Here is a 22276-nt window from a genome sequence, read left to right on the forward strand (position 1 = left end):
TCAACAATGAAATAGTAATATTTATATTAATATTAGGACTAAAATTAAATTTATCATGCAAAAAATTACTGGACCAATTAAAAAGGATAATTAATATATTATATCAAAGAATGTTAACTAATGGAAGAGAGGAGATTTGTGACTAATCACCTTCATCTACAAGATTTAGATATTTAAAATATTTATTTATTAATTTAATTTAATGCTCCTGTCCCATGAAAAGATAAAAATCAATTAAAAATAAAAATTAAATTAAATTATGCTAACCAATGAGAAAAAAAACATTCAATCGCATCAACTAATGAAAATAATAATATTAATATTAGACTAAAATTAAATTAATTATACAAAAATTAATGAATCAATAGGAGAGAATAATTCATATTATACCAAAGTAGTTGATCAACGAGAGAGAAGAGATTGTGATCAACCACTTTCATTCTACAAGATTTGTAGAATATATTGACGGAAAGAGGCGCAAAACTTCTCCAACCTGACTAACCAACTCTCCGCCATCGACAACAAATTCATTCAAGAGAATAGCTGATTAATCATCGATTAGGACATATGAAATTGAGAAACACAAAAATATTTTTGTATTGGGAACAAAAACTCTCTAATGAGACTCAAGAGCATGGAAAACAAGATAGTTAATTCTCTCATGATAGATGACTTAGGAAAAATTTGAAATAGAATTTAATACTCTCATCCAATAAAAAGTAAAAAAATAAATTAAATTCTATCAATCAATTAAAAAAAAAAATATTTAATCACGTCAACATGAATATAATATTTATATTAATGTTAGACTAAAATTAAATTGATCATATAAAAATTACTAGATCAATTGGAGAGGATAATTAATATTATACCAAAGTAATATCTACTAATTGGAGATAAGAGATTTGTGACCAATCACCTTCATCCTACAAAGATTTAGATTTAATTAATTAATTATTAATTTTTTAATTTAATGCTCCCATCCAGTGAAAGATAAAATCATTTAAAAATAAATAAAAAAATAAATTGAATTATGCTAACCAATGAGAAAAAACATTCAATCACATCAACCAAGAAATAGTAATATTAACATTAGAATAAAATTAAATTGATTATACAAAAATTAATGGGCCAATGAGAGAGAATAACTATATTATACCAAAAATATATTGACTATGAGAGAGAAGATATTATAACCAATCACCTTCATTATATTGATGTATCTTAAATAGCACTGCATCTTTGTTTCCGTCCAAAAAAAAACACAATTGGTACCACATGTTTCAACGTATGCGCTACTAAGCATTAATACTAGGAAGAGGATTCCATTTTTCTTTTTTTGATGCCAAACGGCACAGCCAGCGTAAGGCTAATTGAGATTATTAAAATCAACAAGCATTAAGTCTAAACCTATCATAAGGAGTAAAAATATTATGAAACCCAAGCCAGTTACTCAATGCGAACTTTGCAAAATGATCAGCTATTGTATCTCCTTCCCGATTTAGGATCCGTTTATATTTCAGTTGGGTATAATAGATTATGAAAATAATTAATTAAATGGTAGATTTTAATCATAATTAATTATGTTATAACGTAATCTGTTTAGATACTGTTTTTCTAAAATTGATTTTCACAGAATTGAAGATATTTGATAATTTAATTAATTTTTTAATTTTAGCTATATAACTTACTATATAATTTAATTTTAAATATCACTATTAATTTTTTAAATTATACAAAGTTTAAATTTTATTAAGAAAAAAAAAGGAAAAAGAAGAGAGTTTATTTTATTTTTATTATTAATTATGTGCTTTCTTTGTAATTTTTTTTGGGCCTGTCTTTATAATTTATCTCAATATTTTTGACAAACTTTTATCAGAAAGTGATCAAGTAGCTTACGACGGGAAAAATGTGCATATAGGCTCAGAATCAATTTTCATCTTTTTCTAACCGTTTGACTAATCTACTGGAAAAATTGATTTTGGGAGGGGAGGGGAAAATTAATTTTTTTCCCTATCCAAACACACACTTATATGTCCAAATAGTGATATTCTAATCTCTCGACAAAGTTCGATGGATTTCTTTAATAAATTTGGTATGTTGATGGAGAGGGCTATAGTTCTATCGGATCAAACGCACTATCTCAAGAGAATTACTCTCCACTATTATTCTTCAATATCCTAAGTCCCAAGCTTTTTCAGACCAAATAGAATAGCCCAAAACTCAATCTTCAAGTTATTTATATCTTATCTCCATGCATAAATCCAACGAGTTACAATCCAGAGTTATTTTGGATTACCCATCCACAACCTCTCCCATTTAATACAATAGAAAAAGCTTTGTCTACATTAATAGAACCCAGTCAAAAGAGAAACACACCAAACTATTTTTGTTGAAAACATAGTACATCCTATCAGTTTCACGCTTTCCAATGAAGTTTTTTGTTTCATCATGTTTAACTTCATAGAAGCGCCCATTCCAATCTTACCTTCAAAGATTCAAAGGTTGTGTCTTTGCCAAATTGCGAACAATTAAGAGAGAATTCCACATTCCAATCTGGTATGAGAATTCCACATTCCAATCTGGTATGATTCTACTTTCTGCCCCAAATAGATTTTAATGCACCCATTGCTTCAAATTCGCTTTAAAGGATGCACCTTGGCACCCATTAAAAATTAGGAACAGGATTTCTATTTTTGAGTCATTAGAATTATGATAATTTGAAATTACATTCGATGCTCATCGTTTGTGATGAGCACCGCGTGTTCATCAGGCTAGGAGAAATCCTGGCCTTCTATTTCAGTCTTGTTTAATCCTTGTCGTTTATTTAAATTATATTTTTTAAAATTTTTAATATTTCATTTATTAATATAAAAAAGTAAAAAAAAAAAATAAAATTTAATATATCTATTTATTATCAATTTAGTCAGTAAAGATTTAATCTAACAGTCTAATTAATATTAAAAAATTATACTTTTACAATTTGATTATATAGATAGACTCTGTACAGTTTAGATATAATTTAGATGACTTAATTTAATATTAAAAATTTATAAATTTTACAAATTAACCATTTAAATGTATTTTAAATAGTCCATATTTAATATTAAAATTTTTATATTTTTTATTTTAATAAATATAACATTAAAAATATTTAAAAATTAATTTAAATGAATGGCAAGGATTAAATAAGGTTGAAATGAAGGGCCAGGATTGTTCTTGACCTTGATGAGCACGCGGTGCTCATCATTACGATGAGCACCAAATGCAGACACTGATCACTCATAAAAATCTTACTCTAATTTAGCTCAATTAACTCATTAAAACAGTGAGTTAATCAGATGAAATCAAACAACTCAATCTTTAGTATATATATTTTTGGGTTAAAAATAGGGGTGAAATCCATGGATGTAAATTAGGCAGTTGGCAAGTATTGTCGAGACACAAAAAGCCACCGAGTTTTCATGGATGCTAAACATTGTGTAACAGTTGGAAGGGTGCACCTGTAAATTGCGAGTGTGATAACCATTTAGTATTCAATAATATTAATTAATTTAAATTTAAGCAACATTATATCATGATTTTCTTTCCATTCAAGGAAATTGAAATCCAAACTCTTACTTGAGAGATATTTGAGTCCCTTTCTTTGTTTGATTTAGCTCTTGTTAGTAGGTCAAATCATAATTTATCGAATATAAATCAATTTTTCTCTATTTAAAAAATAATTAAAAGCACACACAAACTTAATCACTTGATTCATGCAAAATAAACAAAGCAAGTTACAGTAAAAATTTTATAATGTCAGTAAAAAAAAATCTAATGTATTTTAAATGAATTCATTTATTTTCCTTGTTTTGAAAATTCCACTTAAAAATATACACAATTCTTTGACTTTGTTTTACATATAATAGAAACTATTTTTAAATTAATTTTTTAAAATTAATTATCTTTATATGTAACGATAAAAAAGATATTGCAAGACTCGGAAACGACAAAATGAGACAGTAGAAAAAACAAAATGGGGATGCCAAGCCTCGTCCTCTTCCGTTCCAGCTAAAGCGACTGCGCAACGGTTACAACATGTTTGATCTAGATTGGATACTCCCTCTCAGCTTTAATAAATAATATATAAATTATCTTCGAATTCGATAAAGAATATAGAGACAAAACATTAAAAAAATCAAAAGAAGTTTATGAAACAAAGATAAATTTCACATATTACATATTTTTTATAAAACACATATTTTTTTTATTAGCTATAACATTCTACTATGTACTTTGTTGGCAAGAACACTTTTTTGTCTAAATATTTGCATTTTTTATTAATTTATATGGCTATCATCAATATTTCATTATTTATATTAATCAATTATAATAATGTTACCTTTTTCTTTAAATAATAAGACTCAAATTAACAATCGAGACAAACTTAAATATAACAAACTGATGAAACTGCATTAATAACTAAGACAAACTTAAATGTTAAGAATATGTTTGTTTATGTTTCTATTTTTTATTTTTAAAAATTACACTGCTATATAGTTTTTAAAATTGTTTTAAAGGAAATAAAGAGAAAATATGTTTAATTATATTAATTTAAAAAAATTGAATTAAAAAATCAACTAATAATGACAGCCACCAGTGATTAATAGTGATATTTTATGACAATAATTGGTTAAAGTAATTGTAATTTTTATTAACCAAATTTTACGTATTTTGAAAATAAAAAAATAAAATGAAAACTATTTTAAAAACAATTAAAACCAACACACTTAATCAAACAATTTTTTTAATCAGTACACTTAAAAATAAAATAAAAATAGAAACCAAAACAATCATAAGAATTCTATTACACATATATCTTTTTTATTAAAAGTAATTATATTGTAACATGTGATTTGACTGCAGGAAAGATTTGAATTTTAAGTATGATTCAGCTACAACAACAACAACAAGCTTTTATCTCACTAGGTGGGGTCGGTTATATGGATTACAAAACGCCATTGTACTCTATCATTTATCAAACTTTTAGGAATATTATTAATTAAGAGAAATATGATTCAGCTAATGGTAAAAAAAAAAACATATGATTCAATTAATATATTTTATAAATGTTTTATACTATCTTAATCATGTGGAATGTCCTTTAAATTTTATTGAATCCCAAGATTTTTTTTCTTTTTGGATAAAATGGTTAAAAACTAAACCAAGGCAAGAATGGACAAAAAGGCATTTCATCTTTTACTTGCCAACTAAGCGAAAGTTCTGTGTACAGGAGACGTCACACGCAAAAGGAAAGTTAGGAAGCAAAAAGAGACCGATCCAGAAAAGTCAATGTTTCAAACTTGAAGAACTCAACATATATATGAACAAGGCTCCGAATTAATGGCGCCACCATTACTCTCAGCTCTGCTATGTCTCCTTCCTCTCTCAGTCCTCAGCATCAGCAACAAGGGGACGAGATTCAGTTCTCTCATGACAAACACTTCGCTCTTCATGGCCTAATCACGCTGCTCACTGTCGTCTCCGTCTTCTTCCTCTTCATTCTGTTCATCCTCACGATTCCATGCTTGAAGCGTGCTGCTTCTTCTGCTGCCACAGGTTCTGAAGCAGAAGGACGTCGTGATGATGAAGATTCTAATGTTGCAGTAGCAGAATGCAGCACTCCTTCAACACAGAGAGGTGATGGTATTCTCACTCAGACCCCACCCGGTTTGATGATATCTAACAGTGAAGTTATTAGCAGAAAGTTCCCATAGTAGGAAGTGCTTCTGTGGTTCTACTGATTGAGATTCATGGTGGATAACTCAGGAGCCGTAGATTAGAATAGATTTGCAGGGCTTTCAGGTTTTCCCTGTCGGCTATATTTAACCTGTATCAATAATTTGTGGTTATCGTTACTTTGTCTCGCATGTCAGTGTCAAAAACCCCAACAAGGAACAAGTGCCGCTAGGGCACTCAACAACACAAAATATCACGTCGTCATGGTATATTTACCTTTTAGCCCCTGCAATGCAAGCACATTATCAATGCTCATTTTTAGAGCGTCTTTGGAACCAACAATGTTCATAAGGTTTCAAAGTGGGTTAGCCAAAAGTTAGTGAAAAGACCCTTCTTTTCTTTCATTGGATTTCATTGGAATGTGAGCTATCACTGTTACAAACACATCATTCTTGTGATTCAATCTACAAATCATATTTACATTTTCCTTCGTGTTAAGTTGTTGATCCTGAGCCTGCAGAAATTTCTGTATTCTGTAATCTATTCTTGTATTAGTACTATTACCTTGGTAATAGATCCATTAATTCTCAGCATTCTTCGTATGCTTGCATGTTAAAATTATTGTATGTTATCCTGTTAATAGCATTATTACCTCTGAAGTTTACATATCTTCTTTACATTTACCTTTTAAAGTTCTTGATCGAAATCCGCAGCAGCATAAGACAAAATTTATTATTAACACGAAAACAAAAGGTAAAGTGATACTTGGTGTAAAATTTTGTAAACCTGAGCTAAGAGATTCAACTGATCAACTAGTTGTCGAGACTTCCTGAAGCATAATGCTGTTGAAAGTAAAAATTTTGGGGAGGGGTAACATTTCACTCTCTAGTTTTTCTTCATTTTAACAACAGTAAGTTTTGGTAATCTAGTTTAAGACAGCAAGAACTGTGTCAACATATGGCAAGAAGGACTTGTAATACTTATAACACTTCAAAATTTTGAGGATGCACAAGGCAGGCAGTGATATTAGACGTCATGATTTTTCAAAAAAATAGGACTATACTTATAAAAGTCTGAGAAAGATTTATATGTTGGAAAATAAGCATTCTTGTAATACTTAGAGCATATAAAAAACGAAGTCTCTCTTTGCTTCTCAATTTCTTTAATATCAGAAGTGTCTTGGTACTCAGAAAGTGAAGGAAGCGGGGGTGGTGAACCGAATCACTATGGGACAGTAGGCTGCAATGGCCTTATCCAGATGATATTACTGATTGTGGAATCACAGACAAACACCAACCTAGTTCCAGTTGTATCTAGACAAGACAAACTACTAAATAATGCAGAGACTACCACATGACATCTAACTAGGTTTAAATATGTAGAGGACTGGTGCCTAGGATTATCTAACTCTACCACTACAGCATGCTATGAATCAGAAGATCATGCTTCCCACCAATATGGAAGTGAGAGGAACAGTGAGGTTGTCATCAAGCTCCGAGCTAATGGGAAGGGACTCAACCACTGTGGTGGCGATAGAGACAATCAGAAAACCTAGAATCATTCTCCAGCTCTGCTCAATATATCCGAATGAGGAAAAATAGTACATATACCTGTCAAAACCTCTATCAATATGGGGACCGATCAAGCAGGTTTTTCAGTTGAGGACAAAGTAAATAGAGCAACATATGTCTGCTAAAGTTACCCAATAGATGCTAAGAATCCAGAAGCTGCCATTGCAATCGAACCAGCCAAGGACTTGTTTCTGTTGTAAGGTATCTTCGTACTGCCAAATCGCCTCCCAACAATGTCAGCCATACCTGAATAAAATATTAAGAATTATGCTAGGCAATGTCATTTTATAGAATTGAAGAAGAAGAATGTCTGGTCTGCTCCTCCCAGATATTAAGAAGAAATCCCCCTCTTTGCATTGCTTTCTTTTTCCTTTTTAAAAAGTTCACAGTGCAGCTAAAACATTGCCAAGATGCAATCATGAGGACACAAAATATAATTGGCTCTAGCGAAAGTACCATCTCCTGCACACAGATTGCATATTAGAGCAATGGATAAAGGGGAAGTTCTCCAGTACATCACACAGGCAAAAGTAATAGTTGAGACATAATACAACGGTCCCTTCAGAAGCTCCCTGGTACAGATAAAAAACGGAGAAATGAATAGATCAAGACATGAAATCAATACTCAATCTATGGAATTGCAAATCAACAAACATTATTTTCATTCTTTTCAAGTACAGATTAAAGAGAACTCACAAGCCAAAAGTGTAACTCAGCCGCCAATAAAAATCATAACCTATTAATTCTTTTTGATATAACAGGAGAAATGATATAAGAAATGGCCAAAAATGTCATTATATCCATTCCTGTCAGGTCTGAATTAACCAGCTTGATAACTTGAAAGCAAGAGATTCTTCTGGATGGATTTTACGGTAACAAGGCTACTTATTACAAGTTTTAAATATTTATAGTCTCACTGGCATTAATGCGTACAGCATTACAACCTGTAATCTCCAAATCTGCTCATTGATTTCACTGTGGCCTCGTCTTTCTGTATACCAAGTCCAATGAGAAGCATCCGAATTATATTGACTCCTGGAATAAGAGCGGCAAAAAGTGGTGCCTGACTCCAGGAACTGTAACGGTAGAAGAAAGGTAATTCGAAAAGGCAAAGTGGAGCTTTGAAATTTTAATATGCTCAATATACATAAAATTACCTGAATAGTGGCCAGCAAAGTATGAATGCCAGTCCAATGCTTATATGCACAAGTTTCCTATTCAATTTCTAAACACAAATTATAACCGATGAGAAGACTGCAGATATGAACAAGATAGGCATTAAGAAATAAGGGGAATTAGCCTTGATTGGATAGCGACCATGCAATTGACTTTCTTCTTGACAGATTTTACCCGTGTCACATTATGCATCGACACGAACATGAGAGCCACCTCCACCATTTCTGATATCTTTGTCGAGGAATGAAATCCAGGAGAAATTCTGAATTTTTTCGATTTAAATTTTCTGAAATTTTACCGAGTCTTTAGGGACCGTTTTAATTAATTAACTAATTTATCCATCCACAATTTCGAAGATCTAAATTCTACAGACTAAAGGTCACTTCGGTTCTTTATCTTCCCTTTTTAATCAGCTACTCAAAAAGGGAACATAAAGAACTATACAGTCTACTAAGTACCCAAGCAGAACTACTTAAAGGGAGTATCAAGGACTATACAGTCAGCTAAGTACCTACGTACAAGTTTAATCGCGAATTATAGGTCGAGAGATGAGGGGAAAAATCAGACCTGATCGAAAATTCCACGCTTCGCGGTTTCTTGCCATAACCTGATCAAGGAAAAAGCGACACAGGTGGAAATAGCGGTGGCGTATACGTCAGAGAGGACGGGGTTGCCGTGCAGCATGGTGGCCGGCGACGGGGGAGTCGAAATCCGACGAGAAAGCTTGGTGGGGGCTGTGGGCAAGGGAATGCCGAAACGGAAGGTGAGGGAAGAGAGGTTGGGTTTGACTATGAAAAGCAAACCAGAGAAGGGTCTGATAGGTTTGACTCGTTGGACAAGGTGCAGCTTGGGAGAGGAACCAATGAATGTGTTGCAGCAGAACATGATAGGTGCTGACTCTCTTCAATGAGCTTTCAATTCCGAAAGATCACGACATGACCCACGATTTTGGGCTCTGGACTTGCTATGAATCTACCGATTTCGTTCGAAACTACACAACATAACTGAACATCGAACACAAGAGCGGGGCTAGTTGCCCAGTAGTTGGGTTACCCAATGGTAGTTTAGTTAATCCTTTTTGTTTGGATTCGTGTCTCTGGGCAGAACCCTGAAGTTTTTTCAGGAAGATATTTTTACCAAAAAGAAAGGCAAGATTTTTTTATAAATATATTCATTGACAGCGTAATCCCTAAACATTATTTTGAACAGGGGAAAATTATAATTAGACAGCCATAAGAATATTGCTGAAAACTACAAATGCTAAATTATTGAAATCCAGTTACAAATTATAGTCAATACTTGCAGTAAATCATCTTTTTTTTTTTATTGACTTGAGATTCACAGTAAATTTTAATAAATTTTCAACTAACATTATAAAGATTCTCAATTATTTTTAAAAATTTTTAAGTAATGGCAAAGAATTATAAGTAATTAACTTGTAATTTTTAACTAATTCAATTAAATTCTCACTAACATTATAAATAATCTCTTGTATATTTAATAGATTTTTAAGTAACTTATCTATATATTTACAGCAAAAAAATTATAAGTGATTAGTTTACAATTCATAACTTACTCTCATAAATTTATAACTAATATTATAAATAATTTTAAACGTAATTATTCAATTTTTCAAGTGGCTTATTTATTCAACTTACTCTCATAAATTTTAGCCGACGTTAAAAATAATCTTAAATATAGTTAATAGATTTTTCAACTAACTATTCACATTTTTAATTACAACTAAAAATCATGATTTATTATTAAAATTTATTTAAAATTTATAATTATTATTGTTATAGTATCTTGATTGTGATTTTTCTTTTAAAGAATGTCATTACGTGAGGTCATGGAGGTTCATGAACGAGACACTTTTACCTTGAACTTTTTATAAAATTATTATTTAAATTTAATGTTTACGAATAAAATGATTTTAAATTTTGATGTATAGTATAGAATTTAAATTTCATCACTGGCGAATAAATGTTTTCAATCTAGTGCCTTATAACCAAAATTATTATTAATAACATATTTAACCAGTTCAGTATAAATAAAATAAAATAATATTATTTTGACCGGCAACTTAAACTATATTATTTTCAAGCCTAACATATCCGAGTTGGCCCATGAAGCAGCCAGCTCTAATCAAAGAGATATATCAAAATATCCATATTTCTCGCCCTTTTCTTCCATTGAATCGAACGCTATGTTAATCAGCACACGTGTCCGTTAAAAATTGGATATGGGTTTTCTTGATTGCTTGAAAGAAAATATCATAGGATTAAACCGTGGATATTGTCGTTGTATTTCTCCCCACGCGAAATAAAATGCATTGAATGCACCTGACCTTGAATGGGCGAACCTTGACGTTGATGGATCAATTACTAATAATAGTCAATGCTTCTTATATCATTTCAAGTGTGATATAAGATAGGAGACGGGTTGGTTACATGTCAAGTGTGAACGCTAAACTAACGGCCTCGTGCCGAATCTAAGGCATGGAGCCACTTGGGGCAAATTTTTTTAAACAATAAATATTATAGTCATAAATAACATAGCCGCGTATGTAGTCTGTGAAGGTAATATAGTTAATTTCAAAAATCATCAATATCAATATATATTGTAAAGCACGTTCAAAGCACTGTATATCTACAGTTCTTTAAACAGTGCTTTTCTCTTCTCCTTTTTTATTTTTTAAAAAAATTAGTTAGTAAATAATTTTGTTAAAATATACATACATACATACATACATACATATATATATGTATATAGTGTGGAACCCATGATAAAAAAGTGGGTGTGAGACCTGTCATTGAAATTGTGAGTGTGGGGCTTACATTTGTAAATTTTAAAAATTTAAATAAAATGTAAAAAAAAATAAAATTTTTATATTTTAAAAAAATCATGTAATGGTATTTTATTATATATATTGATATATCAAGAATGATATTTTATTTCAACAACTATCAATTAATTATTAAATGAATATAAATAAAAATTTAAAATAAAAAATATGTTGTATATTTTGTGATTTTTAAAATAGAGAAAAAAATAATGTATTTTATTTTAAAAATATTAAAATAAATGTTAATATTTATTTTTATTTTTATTTTTATTTTTTAAAATTAAAATATTTCTGTGCATCGCACAGGTATAAATTTAGTTATATGAATATTGAGATCATGTAAGAATATTATATATATATATATATATAGAATAAATTAAACACCTTACAATTGTAAATATAACAGCACGTTTTTTAAACTCCTCTTAATTCATTTTCGTTCAAAACCGAGTCCATAAATTTAGCTGAATGTTGTTACTCCTTTAATGATATTTTTTCCTGAAAAATAGCATTCAATTCAAAATTTAAAACTTTACAATCAACCCATTATAAAACAGTGCTTTAGTATATTTAATAGATTAAAAAATTATAAATTTAAAATTATCATTTAAACAAATGCATGCATACATTATTTGGTTAAAAATATAAAAATTAAATGTTTCACCCAAAAATAAACATTAAATAATACTCCCTCCATTCAAAAATGTAAGGTATTTTTAATCAAATTTTACCCATCAATAAAGTAATTATCTACTTTTAAACTAACCCTATCTTTTTATATTTATTTTTATTAAATACCCTACAATAAATATAAAATTACCATCACTTGAGAGATTTTTTTAAAAAAAAGTAATGATTATACTTTGAAAGATTAAAATTTTTTTACATTTTTTAATATCCAACTTTTTAAAAAATACTTTATATTTTTAAACGAGCAAGTATTTACAATATACTTTAAACATTTCTTCTTTTTCTTTTTGTTTCCCAGCAAAGGAAAGCTAAATCATTAACGGAAATATACCAGAACAAATTAAACAAGGGAAGACCTGCACGCACGCACACACACAAACTAGCCAAAACCAGAATCAACAAAAAGCTAAAACATCTCTTCAAAAATATGGCAATTTTCCCTAAAAATATAAAACATCTCCTAAGATGGAGATGAGTTGGGATGACAGCCTCTCTTTTCAATTTAACATTTGGCATCTTTTCACCTCTCTCCTTCCTCTCACATCTCTCTCATGAGTCCTCTCCCAAATATCTCAAAACTTTTAGTATTTAATTATATTTTCTCTCAACTTCGATAAGCGAGCAGGTGCGGGATCAAAAAATGAGGGGGGCATATTTCAACTAGACTAGCAAAGTGCTTGTAGTTTGCTTAGGGTTACCCACGCTGAGAATAACATGATAAAACTTTGTAGGAATCATGATTTCAAAAAAATTAAATTGTGCGTAAATAGGGAGGATGACATTTAAGATCTTTTTAAGAGAATTCACCGTAATAAGAGTTCATCAATTTTAGATCGAATATTATCGTGTGAAACCATGTATATATTGCACACATAATTTAAACTACAAGCAAGGTTAATGCCACCCTATGCGAATCAATTTAATAATTTAAATATATTATTAAATTGATGAAAATTTTATCCAAGAATTGAATGATTTAAATGTATCATTAAGATTTAAAGTCTTGTTCAATCTAAAAAAACTTTACTATTTAATTAATAAATTTACTATTTAATTCTTTCAATTAATAATCATGGCAAATAAGTATATCAATATGGTAGTGATATTCAATTGTCACAAAATTTTTATGTTGACGAGATCGAACTATATTAAAATAAAAATCACTCACATCATAAAATTTAATAGCTTAGTTATTGCAAAAAAAAAAGGAGTATTAATTCCTAAAAGAACATCTTAACCATATTCTTTTAACTATTGAAAAAATAATTTTATGATAGATATCAAGCAAATAGCATTTAATATATCTTAAGATTTTTATTACAATGCTTGATAAAATTTGTTGATAATAATTCTCATAATTTATTTCATTAAATATAAAATGAAAACAAAATCAAATGACATTAATGCTTCAAGAATATATGTAGTATTATACTTTTGAAAATAAGTAGATACCATGGCAATTATATCCTCAATTTACTAAAATAATTGTATTATACATGTGTAAAAAATTGCATATAACATTGAGATGAGAATCTCATTCAGTATTTTAAAACTTATATAATGTACCATTTTAAAGAGTCAAAAATATATAATTCTTACATTTTATTTAAAACAATTAAAAAGTCATGAGGCCCATGGCTTCCTCTCTTCCCCTTGACTTCACCACATGTTATCACCTATAGGTTTCAACAAGATGAAGGGCCAAGCTTTTTATTTTGGGATCCATTCTTGCTCTTGTTCTTCAGCTTCCTCAAACAAAGGGCATTTTGGCAATTGGACTCGCCTATTATCATAAATGCATTACTCGTAGCCACCTGCCTCGGTCGCCATATCAAGGACTGTAAATTGAATCTCGATCTCGCTCTCTAGAATTTTTATTCAGATTGTCACCCAATTGTAAGAGATACGAATCCACCCCTCATTTGGGAGAAATTACAGGGGTATAAAATACCCTATTATTGATATTTTACACCAATTAAATAAAAAATGTTTAGATTGAAAAACTTATTAAATATATAATATTTTATTTCAATGATTCAAATAAAACATGAATAATACATTTACATGAAAGATTATATCAACCTATGTAATATAATTTTTTAAAAATAAAAATGATGATCAATTTATTTATCCTATTGGGATTTTAGTTTTAGTGTAATTGTAACTTTAAATCATCAAATTATTATTTTAAAAAATTATTAATTTTTAAACTGAATTATATTGCACCCCTAGCTCAGAGATCTAGCTTCACCATTGTGTGTGTCAATATCAAAGAACTAAAAACCAAACTAACAATTGAACCAATAAAAATAATAGGTCATGAGTTGATAGGCCAATAGGCAAAAACAGAATATTTAAATAAAAAATTATTATTTTTATTCAAATAACCCAACAAAAGTTTAATAAAGAGAGAAAAATGGTATACATGTCAACACAATTTCAACAAAAATTTAGCAAACTTAGTAAGATGTTAGTAAAAAAATTGAATAATTTTTCTCAAGTAACCTAACAAAAATTTAATACAAAGATAAATAGTATCTTCACGACTAACGTTTAAAGATTATCACGCAATCTACTTTCCACAAATTTACCACATAATCTTATCATAATTACTAAATTTATCAAATATATTATTAAAATAAATCCATTGCAATGGGACCCTTCGAGTTACAGTCAAGTTGACCTGGCTACCTTCAAGTTGGTCTAAATTGACAAAGCCCCAGGTTATGTCATAAACTAAACCAGTGAATTGGTTTTTAACTCACTGGTACACACTACAATTGCAGGGTTTCATCAGTATTTGAAAATACATATTTAGCTAAAAATAAATGAAAAACATGAGTTCAAGAACGATGTTATATCTATCAATCTAAACCACTTCTCTGTAGTCATATAAATCATTAGATCAAAATATAGAGCATGAAAAAAGTAGAGCTCTGATTTGGTATTTTATAATAATAAATCTTGTATTAATATTCGGGCAACCAATTGAATCAACAATCTTATAGTATCATGTGAGACGATTGTTATTACACAAGAAGATTTGAGACCCTGACTGAACCTGGACTTTTTAAATATTTATTTGCTACCCTGCTATGTAACTCGGTATCATCAAAGATTCAGCTTTCGTTTTATCAGTAATATTTGATTTAAAAAAAAAAATCTAAAGACTGCATTGCTGCATAGCTATATGATAGTTTTTTTTTTTTTTTACTCTAAGATGACAGAAAACAATGTGATCTTGCTGGGAAACTGCTTCTTGCCATCCTGGAAGAGCACCCCAATTTGGTCAATAATTTTTTTTTCCACAGGTTTGTTTATATTAGAGATGATTATATTTAAAGTACTGTTAGATATTAAAAACGAACACATCTATTAATAAGAATTTATTTAACAATATTAACGGTCTAGGTGTATTTTTACCCTACCCAATATCTTAAATTATTTATAGAGTCAGGAATAAAATTGGGCCCGAAAACTTTATTTAAGTAAGGGTTTTAGTTTTAAAAATTAATTTTTTTAAAGTAATCGAGATTAAAAGCCTAACCTTGATAAGCCTTACAAATAATGCAGTCAACTCTAGCCAATGGTTACCCATCCATGTAACCAAACAAGGGCCCTCTATTTCACATATGATGTTTGCAGATGATTTACTTCTCTTTGGATAAGTTACAGAGCAACAAGCAAAAGTTATGATGACATGCTTAGATATTTTTTTCCCTGCTTCTGGAGAAAAAGTGAACAAATCAAAGTCCTCATTATTCTTCTCCAAGAATGTGAGTCCAGAGTTGAGAGGAAAAATCAAGCGTATTGCTGGAATGAAAATCTCTGCTAAGATTGGTAGATATCTAGGATTTCCCTTAACTAAAGAATGAAGATCAACAAGCAAGTTTAGTTACATTGTTGATAGAGTGAGATCCAAACTTGCAAGGTGGAAGTCTAATTGCCCTTTTACTATTAGAAGGATAGTTCTTGCCAAGTCTGTTTTGAGTGCCATCCCTTCATATCCTGTGCAAGTTGCTAAAATACTGGTCTCAATATGTAATGAAATTGAGAAGCTTCTAAGAAATTTTATTTAGGGAAATTCCTTGTCAAGATGTTTTCACCCAATAAATTGAAACATAGTTTCCTTGCTAAAGGCTTATGGGGGTCTCGGATTTAAAAAACTCACTTCAGTCAACAAAGCCTTTAGCACTAAATTAGCATGGAATGTAATCTCAAGTTATAAAGGATTATAGGCTGATCTTTTGCAAAAAAAAAAATGTACAAATCTAAAAGGGAGTTACTGAACATTAAAGGAGGAGATTCACAACTTTGGAAATTTATTTGCCAACATAAAGATTATTTAGAAGAAGGTACCAAATGGCAACTCATAAATGGAGAATCAATCTATTTCTTTAAAGATATTTAGCTGTTTCTTGACAAAAGAATTCAAGATATAGCTTTGAGACTCCTGACTGAAGAGGAGAAGAACTCTAAAGTTACAGAATAGGTGCGTTTTTGTGCATGGGATTTTGTCATATTATCCTTTACGATGACTAATAAGGTACTATCCAGACTCATCCTGCCTTTCTGCTAGGACATGATGTTATGCTATGGAATGGTTTTGTAGATGGCTCATTTACTATTAAGAGTACGTATCTTATAATAGAAAAACCCCCTCCCAATCTGCTAGATCCCATGTTTAAAACAATATGGAATTGGAAAGAGGAAGAGAAGATTAGACTCTTTATTTGGTCTTCCCGTCATAATAGATTACCCACTAATAGTTGGATAAGCCGAAGGGCTAATTGCTCACTGCTATGTAATTTGTGTAGATCTGAAGAGGAGGCTATTCTCCATATCCTTTGTGATTGCACTTATGCTAGACAAATTTGGGTTAAGATACTCCCTCTTAAATATCATCGAACCTTTTTCTCCCTAGTTTTGAAAGATTAGATAGCTTGGAACCTAAAGCTAGTATTACTTTTGAGAATTTCTTCTGATTGGAATCAAATCTGGGGTGTAGCCATTTAGAAACTATGGAAGTGGCTGAACTGCTCTATCTTTCAACAAAACTTTCATAAGCCATTAGACCATACAGCTGAGATACTGAATATATGGAGATCCTTTATTTGTAATGAAACTTTAAATCTTGATGATGATAACAGTACTATCACTGGTACTAGATAGAAACCTCCTCCAAGAGGTTGGGTGAAATGTAATACGAATGGTGTTGTTTCTACTGGCCTCAATAAAGCAAGATGTGGGGGAATTCTTAGAGATAATGAAGGAATTTGGATAGCTGGCTTTTCCAACTCGATTGGCAAGTCTTCACCTTTTAAAGCAGGGGAGTGGGCAATTTTACGAAGTCTAAACTTAGTTTAGGATATGGGGTTCAGGAACATTATTATTGAATCTGATTGTAAGACCTTAGTGGATTTACTCAATGGGAGACACTCTATTTATTACTATGGAAGCTTAGTTTTTGTGGAGATACAGAAGCTTCTACAGTATAATTGGAAAGTTAAAGTATGCTTTGTTTTAAGGGAGCAAAATATGGCTACAGACTTACTAGCAAAAGAAGGAATCTCTACCTCAACCTTTCTTGATACTGCCCCTTTATTTTTTAGGAATGTTGTATAGAGAGAACAAATGGGATTACAATCCCTGTTTCCTTTTAAGGTCTTTATTGTATTTTGGGCTTAGCCCTCTTTACTAAAAAAAAAAAAGGGTCTCGAGCTCATACAGTTTTTCAAACTCTATTATATTATTATTAATTTTTTTTATAAAACACGCATTTAAAATAATCAAAACGTATCATATTTTTGCTTGATATTAAATATTTAGACGTTGATCACTAAAAATGCTAATTGAAACGTGAGTTTGATAGAAAATGTCATTTGTCATGTTAAGTTAAGATAATTTTTTTTATGCTTTAATTACTTTGGATGCAAAATTGCTACAATATAAATAATTTAGGGTACTAGATGCTATTCTAATAATAACTTATGGGAAAAAATGTACCTTAATGTTAATTTTAATAACGCAATAAGCAGACATATGATCCAAGGGCGCAGTCGAGACCAATTAAATTGGGTTGTGTTGGCCCATAGGAAAGGAAAAAGGGCCCCAAAAACTGAGAGACTCGTATAACGCTTATTACCTCCGGACGATTACCCAATGGCAAAACAACAAGTCCAATCGATAAACCGTACAGCATAACCATCTGCTTCTGGCCCATTTACACTCAGGGATACATGCTTCAGCCCATTAACACCATGCCCAAAAGCTTGAATTCAAGTGCAGCTCTTGTACGCTGTGAAGTGTCCAAGAAAAAACTATACGAAAAAAAAAAGATTTAAATCCTGTGAAATTGGGATTGATAAATTTATATAAATTTTTTTAATATTTTCACTTATATTATTATTTTTATAAAATATAAAATCTTCTTTTTCCTTTTTGAAAAAAAGGAAAATTTTTCAAAAATATATCAATCACAATTTCAAATTTGAATTTGAAAAAAAAAGATCACTTAATGTATTAAAAAAAATTTGAAGACTCAATAGATAGTGGCAGGTTACAGAGAAGATTCTATCAACAAACACTTGAAAATTATCCGCGAAATATTAACCGTTTCCTTCATGGACAGAAAAAGTTAAAACAGAATCATCCTTGATTATGAATGAAAGTAAGAGGGCGTTGTGTTTTTCCAAGAGTCTACGAGAAAAGATCCATGCGTGAGCTGGTAAATTATTCTCACGAGCGGCATCCAATTCAACCACCATGTGCGATACCAACATATAGTTGTTTAGTTAGTATTTAATACCCTAACATGAATGAACAGGTACTGTGCCGCAAAGTCCGGCGCAACGTGATTCGTAGTTTCTGTACCCTATTATCCGTCTAAAAAACTTCGCCCATCCACTCATAATTTAATTAAAGATAATCAAACTTTTGATTCCTTTAATTTATTTTAATTATTAATTTTGTTTTTAAAATTTTATATTTATCAATTAAATTTTTACAATTTTACTATAATGCACTATTAGTCTTTCTGATAATATTAGACAAGCATGCATAGTTATAAAATTTTAGAAACTTGATTGATAAAATTAAAAATCAACTCTAGAGATCAAATCAATAAATATGATAAACTTAGATGATCAAAAGTTTCATAATGTCCATTATTTATATAATCATACCCCATTGATACATTAGTAGATGGCTAGCAACAATGATGATGCTTTAATTTTTTTGAATTCCTGTCAGCTTAATTGATTCGTTGCTCATTTGGAGTGACATCCTCAACTTACTAAGGCCTATTTGGTTATTGAAATAAAATGAAAAGAAAATAAATGTGTTAATAGTGAATAAAATAGATTAAAATAAGGTCGCGTATTGGATCGATTAGAGAGATCGAAATTATAGAGGTGAGAGCTTTTGAGTGATGGAAAGGTGGGAAAGGGGATTGAAGACTTTAATTCATGACAATATTCATTCACACTCTTCTAGCGCTCCATAGCTTTAATTTTTTTGTTGTATATCCCTCTATCATTCCACAAGTTTACCATATATAGTTCATCTTGTTCTTTATAAATGATTCCACCTCCTCACCAATAACCAATTGGGTCCGATCCTAAGTGATTATATGCATAATTTAAAGTGTCCTCCAGACTCCAGCTGCCAGCAAAAGAATTACACATGAACTTTGTCCTTTGGCAATCCGGCATGATAACGTTTAATCAAATCTTAAAGTTTTATCGCTGTGAGTTCGTGAGACCCACCATGATCTGACATATATCATTACCGATGATCTTATGATTTCATTGGAGTAATGTTTTTTATGCATGCTATGACAAATTTTGTGTGAAGGAAGGAGTCTGTGTGCTTGGTAGAAATCTGTGAGAGAGAGAGAGAGAGAGAGAGAGAGAGACCTTTGGAATAAGAAAGATATCATATCCAGCTCATGCTCACACCGCGAGCCCAAAGTCACGTACAGCGTAAGAAGGTCAAGATCAAGAACTTATAATGGGTAGCTTTGAACAGCAGTGGCGAATTTCTCGTCAGATTATTTAGCGTTACAGCCACACAGCGGAGACCTCAAAATACATATGGTGTTTCATGAACTAACCAAATTTTATAACCCACCCTTATTTAAACTAATTTTTCCATCAAGAGTAACACATTTTTAATAAGCAACGTTTTCTTCAACTGACTTTCTCTTATTAATTGTAGTCACTATACTTTCAAATTTTAACCTCCGACACGATCGTAGTAACTTTTAATATTATAGCTCCTCACATAATCTTTTACAGAGGCGTCTTAATTGGATATGGATTAGATGCCGTTAATTAATACATTGACGAATATGGCAGTTGGATAGGAAGGAGAATTAATCTGTTTTGGTGAGTGCGGGTGAAAAGTATTACTATGAATTATGATGGTTATTTAGGGTGGTTGGAGCCGCTAACAAACACGCAGTATATGTATGGTCAAGAACACGCCTTAGCCATTACTAAATAATACTTGCAAATATTTAAGGAATATATTAACTAAAAAAGAAACTATATTTTTATACGAGAAGAGATCGAGCATGTTAATTTGAGAATTTTAACTACATGTTTCCAACAGGGGGATTAACTAGATTATTTTACATCACGTATATGTTCCACGTAAGTTGACCCTTGTTTTGTTTGATGGGCTGAAAAATTTGAAACTTTTGCAAATATAACTTATATTATAGAACTAAACCATATAAATAATCAAATATTTATTATATTTTATATCATGATAGTTTATTATATTTGTTAATGATAAATTCTTTGTACATCAATAATAAATTTTTTGTATATCAATGTGTATCATTAGTCATATTCTCAAATTTTTAAAAATTTGATACATATTTTTTGAATACAAGATTTTTTTTAGTCAATGGGCAAATTTGTTTGAAAATTTTTAATAGCAACAAGAAATAAAAAGAAGTGATAAATAAAATGAATTAAAAGGTTTTAACGCCACTTCTTCCTTTTTTTTTAAATCCAACGCTCCATAAAATTTTCTTTCACATCTCCCTGTCGTGCTTCTCAAATGGTGGACATTTACAGAAATTAAATATCAAGTAAATATTGATTTGATAATTTTGTAAATAAATTATAATATTTAGATCATGTAAAATTGAATTGTATATGTAATTATAAGTAAATAATTTTAATAATGAGAGTTTAGATAATTATAATTTTTTATTCTCTTACATGCTTTTAGCATTTAGAAGATGGAGATAAATAATAATTTGTTTATTTTTAGTTATACTTAATATGAATAATATATTAGTACATTCCATAAACAACAACTTGTTTTATTTTCATACAAATCACTTTAGAATTTGTTATACTGTGCATATTTAAATTATAAAAATATAATTTGTTATTTCGCGATACTCACATAAATTAAACTTTAAACAAAAATATGTTCTGATTCAAAATTTATTAACCTTTCCTCAGCCAAATCAATTTGAACCAGATGTTTCCAACAGGCTTCCCTTTTTCACGGATTAATTTTCTTCTAATCTTGCGGGCTAAAGTTTTTTTGACAACGACGCTCCAGCATGTAATTAGCCCTTCCTTGATCAACTCATCCATCAACACCCCTTTTTTATATCAATTAATTAATTAATTAAACTTTGACATTTAAGTATTTAATTAACCTCCAGGTACTAGAGATTTCCCTAACAATTAAAACTACATTATTTACATGAGCAACTCGTCTCATGATTCCGAGTCTCTGAGTCACGTACAGAGCCCGCCAGATTCTAGTTCGTATTGGTCGAGACATGCCAAGTTACATATGATTTTAAAAACCATTTTGTAAAGAAACTAGACATGTGGAAGCTCTAATAATTTACGAAGCTGATTAATTACTGTGTACGTTAGCGCACGAATCCGTGGGCTCGAGATCTCCATTAACATTGGGAAAATTACAACCCTGTATATTCTCCATACTTCAATTATCATGACAAGTCAAAAACTGTCGCGAGAATATAGGCAAGCAAGTCCCATTATAGATTGGCCGATAATAATATTATTATTATATTTAACAAAGAAAATAAAAGAAAACTATTCGGTATCAAACAAAGCCACCGATTGCATCTTCTGGCGTATTCGCTCTTATTTCTTAAAAAAGTTTATTACTCACAACTACCAGCTGCAAGCATTTTGAACCGATAATGAAGATGAACAATATCTGCATATGAACGTGTGCATGTGTATCTATATATTTGCTTGTTGTTATGTGT

General features: G+C 30.4%; 2 protein-coding genes across 2 annotated transcripts; one reads left to right on the forward strand and one right to left on the reverse strand.

Annotated features, from left to right (window-relative positions):
- Positions 1–5281: 5281 nt before the first annotated feature.
- On the forward strand, positions 5282–6329 carry LOC129299175 (uncharacterized). The gene has a single exon (XM_054937625.1). The coding sequence runs from the start codon at positions 5415–5417 to the stop codon at positions 5757–5759; it is 345 nt and encodes a 114-aa protein (XP_054793600.1). The 5' UTR covers positions 5282–5414; the 3' UTR covers positions 5760–6329.
- A 604-nt stretch (positions 6330–6933) lies between these two features.
- LOC129299174 (probable phytol kinase 3, chloroplastic) lies at positions 6934–9536 on the reverse strand. Its single transcript, XM_054937624.1, has 6 exons — positions 9036–9536; positions 8450–8517; positions 8237–8368; positions 7749–7864; positions 7424–7538; positions 6934–7331 (listed from the first exon to the last, which is right to left on the reverse strand). Exons 1-6 carry the CDS (start codon positions 9351–9353, stop codon positions 7154–7156), a joined length of 927 nt encoding a protein of 308 aa, XP_054793599.1. The 5' UTR covers positions 9354–9536; the 3' UTR covers positions 6934–7153.
- Positions 9537–22276: the final 12740 nt, after the last annotated feature.

Source organism: Prosopis cineraria, unplaced genomic scaffold (genome assembly GCF_029017545.1).
Source record: "Prosopis cineraria cultivar Desert tree isolate PC_DT_omini unplaced genomic scaffold, ASM2901754v1 PC1064, whole genome shotgun sequence".
Classification (NCBI taxonomy): domain Eukaryota; kingdom Viridiplantae; phylum Streptophyta; class Magnoliopsida; order Fabales; family Fabaceae; genus Prosopis; species Prosopis cineraria.